We start from the raw sequence: 17239 nt of genomic DNA, 5'->3' as shown, positions 1-17239 counted from the left end.
GTCCATTGCAGGCTTCCTGTTCTGATTAGATCATACTGTGTAGGTGTACACAAACAACACCCCCCCCCCCCCCCCCCGCGCACAGAGCCAGTTGTATAACTCACACACATCAAATATATATGTCTCTCTCTCTCTCTCTCTCTCTCTCTCTGACACATACACATACACTCTTTCACATACTCTCTCTCTCCCTCACTTAATTTTTCTCTGTCTCCCTCCCTCTCTCTTTCTCCCTTCCACTCTCTATGAGATGGTGCAGTTCTTGCTCTTCCTCCTCTGGCGCATGTGTAGCTGTCCGTGCAGCTGCCCGTGGTTTCCTCCATGTAGGGGTCCATGTATGGGTCCATGGTGGCCCCCCATCCCTCCCACCCCTGTAGGGCTGTATCTGTGGCGCAGCTCCTCATTGTTGAGGTAGCGTAGCTGGATAGGTCTGGGGATGGGCTCACCCAGGAAGTACCCCTCATCTTCTTCAGACTCAGAGGACGAGGAGCAGCTAGAGCACCAGGGGTCTGCCCCCTCCCCATACCCCTCTCCACCACAGTATGGCCCCCCCAGGCCCAGCGGCTGAATCCCCCCGCCCCCCGCTGCATTGTGCAGGGTGAGGTCTGAGGTGGTGCGAGGGCAGGGTCTATAAGGCTGTTGTCTGTAACCACCCATGCCCCCAACCCCAAACAGGTCCCGGGCAGTGCGGCCGGCGGGTAAACGGTCGTAGTCCTCCTGAACGCGACGGTGTGGTGGTTCCATCATGTGATTTGCCCGGTCGGCCGCCAGGTGGAGGGCGTTGTCAGAGCGTGAGCGTCGAGAGCGCCGGTGGTGGCGACCACTGTTGCGGTGGTTGCCGTTTCCATCATTACCGTTGCCGCGGTGTTTGCGTCGCCGTGGTTGCGTTGGTAGTTGTTGCCGTATGGGCTCTGGCTCATTGGGCCGACGACGAGGTGTCCTCTCAATCACGGCGGGCATGCGGAGGTTGCCACTACTCCCCATCAGGGCCACACGACCTTTACCCTCAAAGGCCAGAGGCTGGGGGGCGTCCCAGTACCCCAGGGGGTACCCCACCTGCACGGGCGCATTCAGGTTCCTGTATGGCCGAGAGGAGGTCAGGGACTCAGAGCTGCGGAACTGGACAGGGGAACCCAGTGTCCCCATGTTGCTCTTCTCAGACACATTCATCCCAGAATCCTTACTAAGGTCTGGCATGGAGAACCTGGACAGGTGCTCCTGACGCTTATTGACTCCATCCAGAGAGTTACCTGGGAAAGATACACAGACAGGTTATTTATACTTTATTACCTGATTGGGAGCATAAATCATTAGCCATATTATCATATTAGATCATATCTACTGTCTATCTTCTAAACTCAGGTGAGAGGGCACAGTACCTGTAGCGTTGGACAGGGCCAGAGACTCCATGGATCCTCGGGGGGTTTGTTCCAGAGGGGTGAGGGGCTCTGTGAAGCTAATGCCGTTGCTCATGGCGTTCCTGGTCAGGGGGGGCCTGCTGTCCCTCTGGAAGCCATGCATGCTGATGCTCCTCTTATCTGAGAAGCCCTGGCCTTGGCTGGACACCTCGTTAAAACTCATCTGGGTCCTCAGCTTGGGTGGCCGGAACTCGTCCTGGCTGTGGTGGATCCAGTTGTCCTGGAAGGATTGGCCCCTCAATGCCGCCATGGGCGTCCGCTTGGTGTTGCCCTGCTCTTTAACCCAGGACTCAGGCCTCTTCCCTGGGTTGCCAGAGCTCTGGGTTGGGGGGTGGGGTTTGGGGCTGGGGCTGTAGCCCTGCCTGGGGTTACACGGGCCCAGGAGCAGGGGCGTGGGGGTTGGAGAGGGGTCCCGTGGGGAGCCCTCATAGGCTGCCTCGTATGCTGGGGGGTAAGGTTCGTCCCGGCTCATCCACACCTGGTTGAGACTAGGGGTGCGGCTTGGGGTGCGACTGGGGGTTCGGCTGGGTGTCTGGATGGAGCCAAGGCTCAGACGGTCCATATGGATAGACAGGGGGTCCACCTCGACAGACAGACGGTCAGGCATTGGCGCTGGCTGGCGACGCTCCTGCTCGGTATTTCGGTGATCCTGTTTTATGATCTTGGTGCTGTGGCGGGACTCACGGGAGCGGGCACTCTGGAAGGCCGAGTCCGAGGAGTCGGATTCATCTGGGTCCTGTTTGATGGAATTGATTACATAATTGAAATACATAGAAAAGACACATATAGGTGTCACCAGAACATTCAGTTAAATGCTGGTTGTTCACCTGTCCGGCGCTGCAGGAGCGTGAGCAGTAGATCTGTCCCTGTTTGGGCAGAAAGGGGCGCCCCAGGAGGGAGCGCTTACAGCGGGCACAGCAGAAACACTCCTCTGTGGCATGCCAGTGCTGCCCGTCATATGTCATTTGGCCCTGGTCAATGCCTGGGGAGAGGATCACATCCTGGCATTAGAATTAGAAATGATGCTTACTACTAATAAGGTGTCAGTTTCGGGATATCACAAACTGATTCTTAATGATCACAGACAATTGGAGGCTTGATCTTGCCTTTGGATGAAAGAACACTGGCATAGGCATATGGTATATCCGCAGCATTACCGTCAGTCTAACTGACTGGCTGAAACCCATTATCTATAGTGAGAGACTGTAACTTTCCTCAGTAATTAGCTGAGCCAAGCACACAGTCTCTGAAGAGCCTGCTCAGAGCCTCAGCTAATCTGTAAAACATGAGCCTACAAAATATTTTTATGATATTTACTGGAAGAAGAAATTAAATACAGCACAAACGCTGCGTTTTATTTCCCAGAAGGTTGATATTGTGATTTTACCCAAAACTGGGATTATGCGGTCTGTATAATAACTAAATAAATAACTAAATAAATATACATTTATCTCAGATTTTATGACTATTGGCACTTAACAACCACAGGTTCTTTGAATGGCTCCGTTAGGTTGTCGTCACCAGTAAAACATGTCAATAATGAAATGATTTGAGAAGTGGAGAAATGGAGGTAGAGATACAGAGAGAGACAAAGGGAGACTGATGGCGTGTGGGAACAACACAGTCATAGAGACGTGAAAACAGGGGGCAAGATACATGTAAAAAGAGACACTAACCACGTTTCCATCCAAAATTTTTATGCAAGTAAAGTCATGCAGTTTATTAGGCTACAGATGAAATAAGTTATGATGAACTTCACAGAGTGGTGAAAGTGCACAGTGATCTTAATGCTCCTTTCAATACATTTCGATGGTCTTATTCTGGCGACATGATGATTGATGCTTGACTGCTATTTGACATATAAAAATAGAGTTGGTAGAGTTGAAAATGTGATGGAAACACATTGAACTTTAGATTTTTATTCGGCACATGAAAAAGTGAATTTTGTGTGCACTATGTCATCACACACTGATTTTTATCCACAAGTCAGTTTGCTGGAAACAACACTTGGTGGGAAAATGTGCATATTTTCTATGAGGATTTTACAATATTCGCATGAAAATCTGTCGCCAATTGGATGGAAACCTAGCTACAGAGAGCGAGAAAGGGCTAAAAATAGGTCAAGGGAATAAGAAATGGTAAAAAGAAAAGCAGGGATGGATATGTCAACAAGAGAGATGGAGGAAGATGGACAGCAATGAAGAGAGAAGCAGTTATATAGAGTAAATATGTAAATATGGAAGTACAAGTATAGGATGCAGGTGTGTTTTGAAGAATATAGAATCACTACATGATTTATTAATTGAACATACGAACTGACAACAACAAAGAAAGAGAAATACACTGATTGAAGTGACAGCAATAAGGGATCATAGCTTTCACCTGGATTCATCTATGTCATGGAAAGAGCAGGTGTTCCTAATGTTTTGTTTCACTCAATGTATGTATACATCATGTTCAGGAAACATCTAGAACCGTGTACCTATGTGTTCACCGCAGGCGTCGCAGTACTCTGCGTAGAGAGACTCAAAGCAGTTGCAGCAGTGTGGATGTCCATCCTTCATGATGTAGCGCTGGCCGCCCAGCGGAGCCTCACACTCATAGCAGCAGAAGTGCTTCATGTGCCAATGCCTGCCCTCCGCCTCCGTACACTCATCAGCAAAGATAATCTAAAAGAGAGAGCGAGAGAGAGAGAGAGAGCGAGAGAGAGAGAGAGACCATACATTACAATCATCAGCAAACCGGAATCTAAAGCAAATAGATAGACCAAAATCAGTAGTAAAAATAATTCAAGATAAAATGCCGGAGAGACAGAAAAGACTGTCAAACCATAGACCACTAGAGAGGGTGAGAAATACACACCAAGCGGAGACAGATTCTTACCAAGTGAAGATCACACATATCTTAGAATTAGCTGAAATAAGACTTAGTCAAACCCAGCAAGACTTCCTCAAATAACTGAGATGTGGAAGGTGAGACCCCTCAACACCCCTTAAACCCCATCTCCCGCTGAGCTCCAGCTAACCCAGCCGACTGCCCACCACCCCAGCCCTCTGAACCCAGGCGTGCTTACCTCATCACAGGCACAGCAGCGGGGTTTGAGCCTCTCGGCATGGTGCCGGCCGCAGTAGATCTTCCCTTCTTGGTGGAAGTAGATGAGGTCCACCAGGAGCTCCTCACACATGCAGCACACAAAGCAGTGAGGGTGCCACACCAGGCCGTGGCCTGCCCGCGATGCAAACACCACAATGTCCCGTCCATTTATCTGGCCCCCACACTGAGAGAGAGAGAGAGAGAGAGAGAGAGAGAGAGAGAGAGAAAGAGAGAGAAAGAGAGAGAAAGAGAGAGAGAGAGAGAGAGAGAGAGAGAGAGAGAGAGAGAGAGAGAGAGAAGAGAGAGAGAGAGAGAAGAGAGAGAGAGAGAGAGAAAGAGAGAGAGAGAGAGAGAGAGAGAGAGAGAGAGAGAGAGAGAGAGAGAGAGAGAGAGAGAGAGAGAGAGAGAGAGAGAATGGGGCCAAGATATAAATAGATAGAGTTATAAAGTAAGAGTCAGATAAAATAAATGTACAGAGGGGGAAGGAAGAAGGAGGGGGAGAGAGGAGAAGGGGGAGAGAGAAGGAGGAGAGAGAGAGAAGGTGGGGGGAGAGAAAAGGAGTGGGAAGGAAGGAGGAGGGGGGAGAAGGAGGGGGAGAGAGACGGAGGGGAGATTGAAGGAGGAGGGAGAGGAGGGGAGAGAGATGCCAGTTACGATATGAATAATCCAATGTTTCTAAATGTGAAGTGCATGATTTTATCAATGAAGGGCTTTTATGGCTAATCCTGCTGATTAGACATCAATCCAAAACCAAGGCAGAGAAAGCATCTCATTTAGACATGAACAGATCTGAGTAGAAAGCTGAATTTATTTTCAAATATAAATTAAATTTGCTGTAGCATGGATTTTATCCCATTTGCATCATCCCCTAGTGGTGCCCTCTATGTTTCCGCTCTTTGTGCTGTAGGATTTCTGTGATGTTTGTTTTGTGTCAGCAGTGAGTACCTGTTCACAGATGGCCCCACTGATGGACAAGGGGAAGGGGCGGACATTGCCTCTTCCCAGGTTGTCCCTCTTTCTCTGGTTACTGAAGAGCTTGAGCTCCCTCTTCTCCTCGTCGTCCAGCGTGTTGCAGTATCGGACCTGACGACCAAACCAAAACACTCTTTCGTCACCCATATCAAAAACATTAGACATCCCTTCGTAAATGTGTCAAAGGTCACTAGACACAGGTAATCAGGTAAACTAATGTGTCACCTCGTTGTCGTGCGGGGGCAGCTGGTGAATTAGCTGTTTGATGCGGTGCTTCTCTCCTGGGCTGTTCACATACGGCACCCTGTCCTCGGGTAGAGAACCGTAGTACTGATGCACCTGACAGGGACACAAACCACAACACTCTGGCTTTAGTCTCACAAAACGCTAAGGGTCTTAGTTCAGCATAGTGACAATGATAGCATCTTCTACAGCCTTGGTACATGTTTGTTTTTGCACTCAACGATTGTTGATTTTTTGTAATGACAGGATTGATAGAGTGGCTAGTCTGATCCTTCCTGAAGTAGGCCATGTGCCTACCCATCATTATAAACTTTACTATCTCTGTAAATTGAATGGTAAAATGTCTGTTGATTAAAAACAAAAGTTAAAGAACCCTCCCAGATGAACCTGAAAGCAGCAGTTTCTAATGAATAGATGATGGGCTTTATATTCTGCTGTGTTGGTTATTGTTCTGTCCTCCATCATTCTTGGCCTTGAGAACAATGGCTGGAAATAGGAGTGTCTGGAACAAAGGATCTTGTGGCTCTGCCGCAGACACAGCCTTGGAGAGCAATGTTCTCTTTCATTGCAGACAGTGTTTTGTAGAGTCCCAATTGTAGGCTCTTATTCTACTTAGCTTTATTAGTCCATACAGGATGGAAATTTGTCTTCTGCTTTTTATCCAACACATACGTGCCTTGCTCTAGGGAACATGGAAGGGAGGGAGCGTGGCAGCATTGCATCACAGGTCCCACTGTGCAGCACTTTACCGTGGAGACAAGCAGGAATTATTACTTCAACCTGAGACATCAATGCCAGCAAACCTCCAGCTGCCAGCTCACTCCCACTAGATGTTTGCCCTGGTCTACAGTAGGATTTGAACCGCCAACCTTCCAGTAGCTGGCCCACCCTCAAAGCTACCGCAGCCCCCATAGTGATGGGAAAATAAAAAAGTATCTATGATTTCTGAATGCCTGTAGGCTACAATCAAAGTAATTATAGGCATTCAGGAAAACTTGCTGAGCTGAAGTCACACGATAGAAAGTAGGGAAAATGCTTCAGGTAATTATTCTTCAAGAACACAACAATCTTATGGTACAATTAAAGTTTTGTCACACCTCAATGATTTGCAACATAATCCTCGAAAACATACAGAGCAGATTTAAACAAAAATTATTGTGTGGTTCACACCTAACATTGCACAAAATAAATGAGGGCCTTCCAATCCACTAGAAAACAGCCATCTAGTCAACAGCAGACGCTAAATTTAGTTGTAGGTCACAATAATCCAGCAGGCTTGATTGCCTTCATCTCCTGTTGGTTCAGAGAAAGGCCACAGCCTCCCTCAGAATCCTGTCAAGATGGCTGACTGGAGAAAATAACTATCATCAGCCCTGCCTGTCATCTATTAACAGAGCTCCTGAAGGGAGGGAGGAAGAGAGGGAGGGGAAAGGAAGGAAGGAAGGGAGGGCAGTTGGGCTGGAGGGAGGGAGGGAGGGCGGGTCGGGGGAAGGGAAGGAAGGAAGGAAGAGAGGGAGGGAGCGAGGGAGGAAGGGTTGGTGGGAGGAAGGGAGCGTGGCAGCATCGCATCACAGGTCCCACTGTGCAGCACTTTACAGTGGAGACAAGCAGGAATTATTACTTCAGCCTGAGAACAAACAAAGAACCAACTTCTCCCTCATCTGGACAGCTCCCGTCAACGGAAAGAACTATTCATTTTTATGTCTGTGCTTTTTTCTCTCTGTGGTGGAAGTTTATGTTTCAGTTTGTTCCAATTTGAGGGGTTAGGAATGACAATCCTGATAGAATAAAACATAGCAATCCAACAAACAGCAAAAAATTCAAGAATATATAATACACACCATCATTACACCACTGAAACCAAAAGAGGCACCATCATTTCATTACTTTCATGTCGTTCAGACGATGCATTCCACAGACTATCCTTCAGGTCATCTTCATGGTTTGGTCACGGTTGTCATTACGTTGGGCTCTGACCTCTCTGCTCACGTCGTGTCATCTCAACAGTGACAGTTGAGTAATTTCTTCACATTTGCGCTTCCATGAAATGTTTGACAGCTAATTTGCTATGCTTGGTAGGTTTGATGCACAGGATCTCTCTCTCTCTCTCTCTCTCTTTCTCTCTCTCTCGCTCTCTCTCTCGCAGTGCATGCTGGGTGTTTTTGGAGGTTGAGTGTTTGGTGTGGAAAGCTCTATCCTAACTAACTTTCTTGATTCTTTTCTTTACATGTTATTTTCTATGGTGGAGGGTTAATGCAGTATTTGTTTTAGCGGTATCCAAAGTTTTTTTTCAAAGTTAGGGTGGAAGAGGACAGAGTAACTTTCCTGGGGTTTGGAAGGTGTGGTGTGCGCGATGGCTTCTCAGCCTAGCGCGGAGGAGACGCTGTCGATACAGCATGGATTCAGGTGTGTTCCTGAGAACGGAGTTAAGGTGGAGGAGGTTCTGCTCGCGGTCGGTGAACAGGTAGGAGCTGAGTTTATACATTCTGCTTCTAGAATGAACAAAGCTGTGGTTGTGTTCATGAAAAGGGCTAATTTGGTTGGTAGGCTAATTGCTAGCGGAATATTTGTAAGGGATGTGTTGGTGTCAATTTCACCTCTCTCTACCCCTTCAACAAGAGTTGTAGTGGCCAATTTGCCTCCGTTTATTACGGATGATCAAATTAGGAAAGAGCTGAGTCGTTTTGGTAAGTTTGCTAGCGGTTTCCGTGTACTATCAGCAGGTTTTCAGGCAGATGCCGTTAAGCACGTTGTTTCGTTCCGGAGGCAAGTGTTTATGTTTCTGAACAACAATGAGCAACAGCTAAATGTGCACTTTAAAGTGAGACATGGGGAGGGGCTCTATGCAGGTTTTGCCAGCACAGATAGTCTACGGTGTTTTGAATGTGGGGATTTGGGGCACAAGAGTTTTGCGTGCCCACACAAAGGCCGTAGACAAGGTGAGGGTACAGGCGCCAGTGGGGGAAATCGAGGTCAAAGTGCAGGGGGTAAGGAGATGCAGACAGCAGAGGCTGGGCCTAGTCAGGCTAGAGATGGTGGTGTAGATGAGGCTGGGCCTAGTCAGGCTACAGATGGTGGGGTAGCTGTAGCTGAGTTTAGTCAGGCTAGAGATGGTGGGGTAGTGGAGGCTGGGTCTAGTCAGGCTAGAGATGGTGGGGAAGCAGAGGCCGGGTCTAGTCAGGCTAGAGATGGTGGGGTAGCTGAGGCTGGGCCTAGTTATGCTATGGAGGGTGGTGTAAAGGGTGCTGGGTCTAGGCAGGATATGGATGGTGGTATAGCAGAGGCTGAGTCTAGTCAGGCTATGGATGGTGGGGTAGCTGAGGCTGGCCCTAGTCATGCTATGGAGGGTGGTGTAGATGATGCTGGGCCTAGTCATGCTATGGAGGGTGGTGTAGATGATACTGGGTCTAGTCAGGTTATTCTAGTGGATGAGGAGAGTATAGTGGGAAAGGGTAAGAGATTAGGGGGGGAGGAGGAGGGTGTCAAGCGGAAAAGGAAAAAGGGTGTGGGCAAAGGCACCATGGAAATGTTGCCTGTTGCTGTGGGTGAGGCCCTAACCAGAGAGAAAGAGCAGGTGGTCAGGGTGGGAGATAGAGAAGAGGAGGAAAGTGAGTCTGAGGAAGAGGATGAGGAGTTATTTTTTTCAGACTCTTCTTCAATTGGCCCGGAGCTGACAGCCAGTCAACCAGAGGGGTCTAAGTACACGTTGAGAGAACTGACAAGGTTCCTGAATGAGACTAAGGGGAAAAAAGTTAATCTTGAGGCTTTTTTTCCTGATCCTAGAAAGTTTGTAAGATCAGTACAACATGCTATGAGAAATGAGGGGCATGGTGTCCTCTCACCCAGGAAACGGTTTAGGTTGAGGAAGTGGGTCACAACAGTGCGTAAAGGTTTACCTTCAGACACTGTTTAAATGTTTAATTTCTTTCTGACACTGGGGCTTTTTGAGCTTTTCTATTGGTCTATTTCTCTGCTGGCTTTTCTCCCACTTCTTATGGAGACTCTTCGGGTAGGCTCGCTTAATATAAATGGCGCCAGAGATGCGGGAAAGAGGAGTGTGTTGGGTGAATATGTAAAACAAAAAAAAGTACATGTGTTGTTTCTGCTGGAGACGCATAGTGATGTGGTGAATGAAGTTGATTGGGGGCTCTGGTGGAAAGGGGCAAGTGTGTTGAGCCATGGGACAAATCTTAGTGCAGGGGTGGCAGTCCTTTTTGCACCGGGTCTGTCTGTAAAAATTTGCTCCTCAAAGGAGGTGTGTAAGGGCAGGTTGCTTGTTGTTAAAGCAGAAATTAACAGCATGGGCTTTGTTTTTATAAATGTGTATGCGCCTAACACAGGGAGAGAAAGAGGGGTTCTATTTGCGAGTCTTAGACAGGAACTCTCACAAGTAGCGCCTGAGGAGACGCTGGTGATCGGAGGTGACTGGAACTGTACAATGGATTTTACAAAAGACAGAAATGGGGAAGAGCCTCATTCAGTGTCAGTGGGAGTGTTAGGGGACATCATTAATCAGTTTGACCTAGTGGATGTTTGGAGAACTAAACATCCAAACACAAGACAGTATACATGGGTGAAGGTCTTTGGGGCTAGGGTGAGTGCAGCCCGACTTGATCGTTTTTACATGTCCAGGAATCAGAGCAATAGGCTGCTGGGCGCTACCATTCTCCCAGTGGGGTTTTCGGATCACCACATAACCATGGCTCGGCTGTCTATTTCACCAGGGCCCCGGCAGGCATCTTATTGGAAGTTCAATGTAAAGCTCTTACAAGATGCCACTTTTTGCTCAGGTTTCCAGACTTTTTGGGAAAGGTGGGGGCAGCGAAGAGAGGAGTATGAGTCTCTGAGTCAATGGTGGGATGTGGGGAAAGTGCAAATTCGGCTTTTCTGTCAACAGTACACAGCTCTCTCATCCTCAGAGGCTAGGAGAGTATTGGGGGAACTAGAGCGGTGTATTAGTGAGATGGAGGTAGAGATGGTGGGGCAAGGCAATGTAGGCCTCCAGGCTAATTTAGCCGAATTACGTAGGGACCTGGGCAGTTTTTTCCAGGTTAAAGCAAAGGGAGCACTTGTAAGAGCTAGGTTCTCCATGCTCAAGGAGATGGATGCTCCCAGCTCCTTCTTCTTTGGTTTGGAAAGACAGAGCAGTGAAGCCAAGGGTATGCATTGTTTACGGCTCTCTGATGGGCGGGTGACCTCTGTGGTGGGGGAGATGCGGGAGCGGACTGTGGAGTTTTATACTGAATTGTATAGGGCAGAAATGTGTGATCCTATGTGTGCTCAGGTCTTGTTCGCAGGACTCCCTAAGCTCTCTCGGGCACAGAGGGATGAAATGGACATTCCTCTGTTGTCACATGAACTGGCAGAGGCCGTAACCCAGATGTCCCCCGGTCGTGCACCGGGGGTCGATGGACTCCCAGTGGAGTTTTACAAAAAATTCTGGGGAACAATTGGACAGGACTTCTTTTGCGTCTTGCGTGAATGCGTCGGGGTAGGAGAGTTGCCGATGAGCTGCCGTCGGGCGGCTCTGACTCTCCTGCCCAAAAAAGGGGACTTGTGTGAACTTAAGAACTGGAGGCCTGTGGCATTACTCTGTGCGGACTACAAGATTTTTGCCAAGGTCCTCTCTAACAGACTGAAGTCCCATCTGGACTCTATAATACACAAGGACCAGACATATTGTGTACCGGGACGCTCAATCACGGACAACTTGTTCTTGATTAGGGACATGTTGGACTTGTCGAGAGGTTCTAATGTGAACTTTGGACTGGTCTCTTTAGATCAAGAGAAGGCCTTTGATAGAGTGGATCATGAGTATCTGTTTAATGTGATGTCTGTGTTTGGGTTTGGGAAGAGTTTTGTGACCTGTGTGAAGCTGTTGTATGCTGGGGCGTCATGTATGGTTAAGGTGGGAGGGGGGCTCAGTAGGCCAGTCTGGGTGAGACGGGGCATTAGACAAGGATGCCCTCTATCTGGGCAGCTATACACACTAGCCATTGAGCCTTTTTTAGGACTGCTACGCAGGAGACTGCAGGGAGTGTGCTGGACAGGCATGGGTGTGGTGACAGGAATAGCAGTCTCAGCATATGCAGATGATGTTTCTGTGATGGTCAGGGATGGGCAAGATATGCAGGAACTAGAGACCAGTCTGAAGGTGTACGAGGGAGCTTCATCAGCTAAGGTAAACTGGGGAAAGAGCAAAGCTCTGTTATGTGGGGCATGGGGGGATAGGGCTCCTCCTCTCCTTCCAGGGGGTTTGCAGTGGGGTTGTGAAGGGCTTAAAGTGTTGGGGGTGTACCTGGGCTCGGAGAGGTGGGTCAGGAAGAACTGGGAGGGGCTGTCACAGGCAGTGGTGTCAAGACTGGCCAGGTGGAGGTGGCTCCTATCTCAAGTGTCATATAGAGGGAGGGTGCTGATAATTAACAACCTGGTGGCATCTTCCTTGTGGCATAAACTGGCTGTCCTCAACCCCCCCGCCGGTCTGCTTGCAGACCTGCAACGCAAGCTGGTGGACTTCTTTTGGTCGGGACATCACTGGCTGAAGGCAGCAGTGTTGTACATGACCGTCCACGAAGGAGGACAGGGCCTGGTGGAACTGGAGAGCAGGATGGCTGCTTTCCGGCTAAAGGCGGTGCAGAGACTGCTGTACCATACTGATGTTGGCTGGAGGGAACCAGCATGCGCACTGCTGAGGAGAGCTGGCGGATTAGGGTTGGACCGGCAGCTGTTCCTCATGAAGCTGGAGAGGCTGAGTACAGCAGGTCTCTCAGAGTTTTACTCTGCGATGCTGAGGACCTGGCAGCTATTAAGGCCCACACGAGAAGGGGGTGTGGAGCCTGGGCAGTGGGTGTGGGAGGAGCCTATTTTCCACAACCCAGCCATCCCTTTGAGATCGGTTCAGTCTGCCACCCTGCAGAGGCAACTGATGGCAGGGGGTGTACAAAGGCTAGGTGACCTGAGAATGCTGGGAGAGGAGGGGTGGAAAACCCCGGAGGTCTTGGCTCAACAAACAGGAATAACGTCTCTTAGGCTGCTGGAGAGATTCCTGGAGGAGGTCCAGGAGGCACTGTCTGAGCAGGTAAGGGGGGTGTTTGAGAGGCCAAAGGGAGAGGGGCCACCAATGTTTCCGCCACTGCAGGTGACGGCAGAGACTGGAGACTGGCAAGGGGGTCTGGAGGACTTGTTAGATTTTAACACTCCGAGCCTGGGGGAGTTTGAGGGGGTGGGAGGTAAAGCCCTCTACAACCTCTGCGTTAAGGTTAGGAACATTAGAAGCCTAACAGGAGTGAAGGCACATCAGTGGCAGGGGGTATGTGGGGTGGAGAGTATGGTGGGGTTTAGATGGAGGGCGCTCTACAAACCCCCAGTACCAAAGAGGTCAGGGGACCTCCAGTGGAGGGTTCTTCATGGAGCCCTGGCCACTAACAGCTGGTTGGCACGGATTGATCCGGGAATTGGGCAGGGGTGTCCGTTCTGTCAAATGAAAGAAACTGTGATTCATGTGTTTTCTGTGTGCACCAGGTTAATGCCATTAATGTCTCTGTTGGAATGTCTGTGTGAGAGGTTGGGGGTGGTTTTTGCTGTTGGGATGTTTATAATGGGATACAGGTATTCGAGTAAGGAGAAAGCAAAATGTGTGTTGTTGAATTTTCTGTTTGCTCAGGCAAAGTTAGCTATTTGGCTAACAAGGAGAAACAGGGTCAAAGGTGGGGGGATAACAGACCCTTTACTACTGTTTAACTTCTTGCGACTACAGGGGGTGCTGTTCCGAATTAGCATTTTGTCGTCTCCAAATTAAACTGCCTAGTACTCAATTCTTGCTCGTACAATATGCATATTATTAATTCTATTGGATAGAAAACACTTTCTAGTTTCATACAAAGTTGGAATGATGTCTGTGGGTGACCCAGAACTCTTTCTACAGCGAAATCCATGACAGACAGTGAAAGGTCTGAGAGCGAAGCTCTGGTTTCAGATCAGTTTTTAAGGTCTCTGTCTATCCTATGGAACGACACGAACTGCACCCGCCTTCCCCTGGATGTCAGTAACCAATGAGAAGTGGAATGGGCCTTCTCCGTAGCTCTCAGAGGTTATAAAAGACCAAGGAGTGAGAGTAGCCCCCCTTTCGACGCTCGCCCTTACGCAGGAAGGGACCTCCGGATGCCATTTTCACAGGCTCGGTTATCAACTTGAAATGTATCCGTCTGTAATTTAATTCGATATAGGACTTAGAAACATCATAAGGTAGTTAATTTAAACCGTTTTATAGCAATTTATATCCGTTTAGTGCGATTTTGATGCATTTCTATGTGAAGCACCGGGCACATTTCGGGGTCCCGGTCGAACGTTAGCGGGCATTTAGACGGACAAAGGACATCTTTCGACCAAAAGAAGATTAAACCCAAGAAAGAATACATTGCCCAAGAATCTGATGGAAGAACAGCTCAAAGTAAGCAATATTTAATATGATAAATCGTTGTTCTGTCGAAATATTTTAAACGCATATTTCGCCATTTTGTTTGGTATAGCTTCACTTGGCGAACCCTGTATTGAAAAGTAAGGATAATTTTAAAAATGTAAGTCAGCGGTTGCATTAAGAACTAATTTGTCTTTCGATTCCTGTCAACTCTGTATTTTTTAGTCAAGTATATGATTAGCTTTCGATTAAACTAGATCACTCTGAAAGCTGACGTCCCTCATTTTGATGCTTGAGTTGTGACTATTTCCATTGTATAACCACGGTTTTGTATGGCTAAATATGCACCTTTTCGAACAAACTGTATATGTATGTTGTAAAATGATGTTACAGGAGTGTCATCGGAAGAATTCTGAGAAGGTTAGTGAAAAAATTAATATATTTTGGCGATGATAACGTTATAGCTCCCTTTGCCTTGAATTCATGCTCTACTAACGTTTGCACATGTCGTATGCTAACTTATCGATTTATTGTGTTTTCGCTGAAAAACGCTTAGAAAATCTGAAATATGGTCTGAAATCACAAGAACTGTGTCTTTCCATTGCTATGCTTTGTCTATTTTTATGAAATGTTTTATGATGAGTAAATTGGTCATACACGTTGCTCTATCTAGTAATTCTAGTCGATTTGTGATGGTCGGTGCAATTGTAAACTGTGATTTCTACCTGAAATATGCACTTTTTTCTAACAACACCTATCCTATACCATAAATATGTTATCAGACTGTCATCTGATGAGTTTTTTTCTTGGTTTGTTGCTATCAATATCTTAGTTTAGCCGAATTGGTGATAGCTAGTGGTGGAGAGAGAAAATGGTGGACAAAGAAAGATGGTGTATTTTGCTAACGTGGTTAGCTAATAGATTTACATATTGTGTCTTCCCTGTAAAACATTTTAAAAAACAGAAATGATGGGTTTATTCACAAGATCTGTATCTTTCATCTGGTGTCTTGGACTTGTGATTTAATGATATTTAGATGCTACTATTTACTTGTGAAGCTATGCTAGCGATGCTAATCAGTGTGGGGGGGGTGGGGGGTGATCCCGGATACGGGGTTGATACTCGTGAAAGGTTAATGGGATGGTCTCTGCGCGCCTTAGGGTTGAGTTTGAGTTCTATAAAATGATAAAATGTGTGGAGATGTTTGAAGTGATATGGTGTGTTGGGGGGGCCGTCTGTATAGCTGGGGAAGATGTTTTGGATATACGGTTGTAGTAGTGGGTATTGTTTTTGTGTATGGTGATTTGTATCATTTGGTAGATGGAAAGGTGAGTATGGTACATGTATGCAGTACAGGCTATATTTGTATTTTTTTTATTTTGGGGGGGGTGGCGAGTGTGAAATGAAATGAGAATGTTTCAGTAAAGAAAGACAAAAAGTCAAAGTCTCTCTCTCTCTCTCTCTCGCTCTCTCGCTCTCTCGCTCTCTCGCTCTCTCTCTCTCTCTCGCTCTCTCTCGACACCATTAAGGGAATTTTAAAGCAATTAACCATCAGTTCTGCTGCTTGTTTATCAATCAATGAATCCACCCCTCTCAGATAACTAGGAAAATTAAGAAGGGGAAAAGAGAGGTACAAAGTGGATGGTGTACCTGCTCAGGGCTGAGACCAGGGGGCGCCCAGGCGTATTCCTCCAGTGCGCAGCCTGAGTCGTCGTCAGAGGTAGAGTTCCCCTGGAAGTCATACATCAACTTAGTGACACTCTTCTCCATCTCCAGAGACATGGCCCTCACCACATTCTCCTCACTGGGACACTTAGAGTAGACACAGGTCTTACTTTAGCAGAGCAGAGAGAGAGCGAGGGAGGGAGGGAGGGAGGGAGGGAGGGAGGGAGGGAGGGAGGGAGGGAGGGAAAAACAAAGAGAGATATAGAGGGGAGAGAGAGAGAAAGATAGAGAAAGAGAAGGTAATTAGTATTCTACACTACAGGCTGCAGTTTCAGATTTCCCAGGGCCATACATCAGGGCTATGGCAGATATAGGAAAGCATTTTCACCAATTTGTTATAACCAATTATGCATAAATATTGTACAGAGTCATACACACAAACACTGGCTCAGACTTTAATAAAACTGTCAAATGCACAAAATGTTTGTGCCATTATAGTTTTCAAAACTAATATACAGTCCAAACACAGAAATCTAACACAACAAACCTAAGTTACGTGACCATTTGTCAGATATGGCTGAGCTCCTAAGACAGTGTTGAGTGAGAGTGAGAGTGAGAGGATGGAGGGTCTCTGGCTGGATCGTGGAACAGCTGGACACATTACTAATACATGACTGATTAGGAGGAGACGGTATCTGCTGCAGATCGCTACCTGCCGTCACCAGAAACATGGCACTGAAAGCAATTCATTTAGGGAGCAAATGGGACATTTTATAGCATGAATGGATGGTGGGTGATAGGGGTAAAGGCCAGGGCAGGGTGCCCCTACAGTAAGTTGGTCTATATGAGAAACAAGATGGGTTTACTGTAGCTAATCCACTTCCAATAAAATCAGTCCCACCACATGACACGTCACGGATCAGGCTCAAACAGGATCTGTCCACCATTAATCCAAAACAACATTCCCTCACCACAACACAGACACCCTGTGGAACGTCCATTACTTGGAATCTAACAGATAGCTACAACAACTTTTCAGAGCTTCTTACACAACACACAAAGCCACAGGAGATAACTAAAGCCATGAAAGCACAAGGACATAACTAATCTCCCTTGCTGTGCTTTGAGGAGTGAGCCAGTGAGTCAGACTGCATGAGGTAGTGTGGTGTGTTGTTTATCTCGCTCTAAGATGGACGCTGCTGATTCCTCTAGGGTTCTAGGTAAAGCTGGTGCTGATGGAGCTGCTAGCTCTTGGCCTGGCCCGAGCAGGCAGACAGTGCATCAGTTACATCACAACTATATGGAGTAGAGAGAGTGAGGGAGAGAAGGCCTCATGGGAGACCTGGAGAGTGTGTGAGTTTGACGTAACACACTCTCATTACGCCGAGTGGTTTGTCATCACGCACTCCTGCCCCGGCAACACATTAGGGGG

At 47.6% G+C, this 17239-nt stretch overlaps 1 protein-coding gene across 1 annotated transcript; it reads right to left on the bottom strand.

Annotated features, from left to right (window-relative positions):
- Positions 1-243: 243 nt before the first annotated feature.
- On the bottom strand, positions 244-15951 carry LOC120061359 (prickle-like protein 2). The gene is made up of 9 exons (XM_039011122.1): positions 15793-15951; positions 5709-5822; positions 5457-5594; positions 4492-4695; positions 3901-4087; positions 2246-2400; positions 1380-2154; positions 361-1250; positions 244-309 (listed from the first exon to the last, which is right to left on the bottom strand). The coding sequence occupies exons 1-9, from the start codon at positions 15922-15924 to the stop codon at positions 244-246; spliced, it is 2661 nt and encodes an 886-aa protein (XP_038867050.1). The 5' UTR covers positions 15925-15951.
- Between the last annotated feature and the right edge of the window lie 1288 nt (positions 15952-17239).

The sequence above is a fragment of the Salvelinus namaycush genome, chromosome 16 (assembly GCF_016432855.1).
Source record: "Salvelinus namaycush isolate Seneca chromosome 16, SaNama_1.0, whole genome shotgun sequence".
NCBI classification, from domain to species: Eukaryota; Metazoa; Chordata; class Actinopteri; order Salmoniformes; family Salmonidae; genus Salvelinus; species Salvelinus namaycush.
This window is presented reverse-complemented; position numbering and strand designations above follow the sequence as displayed.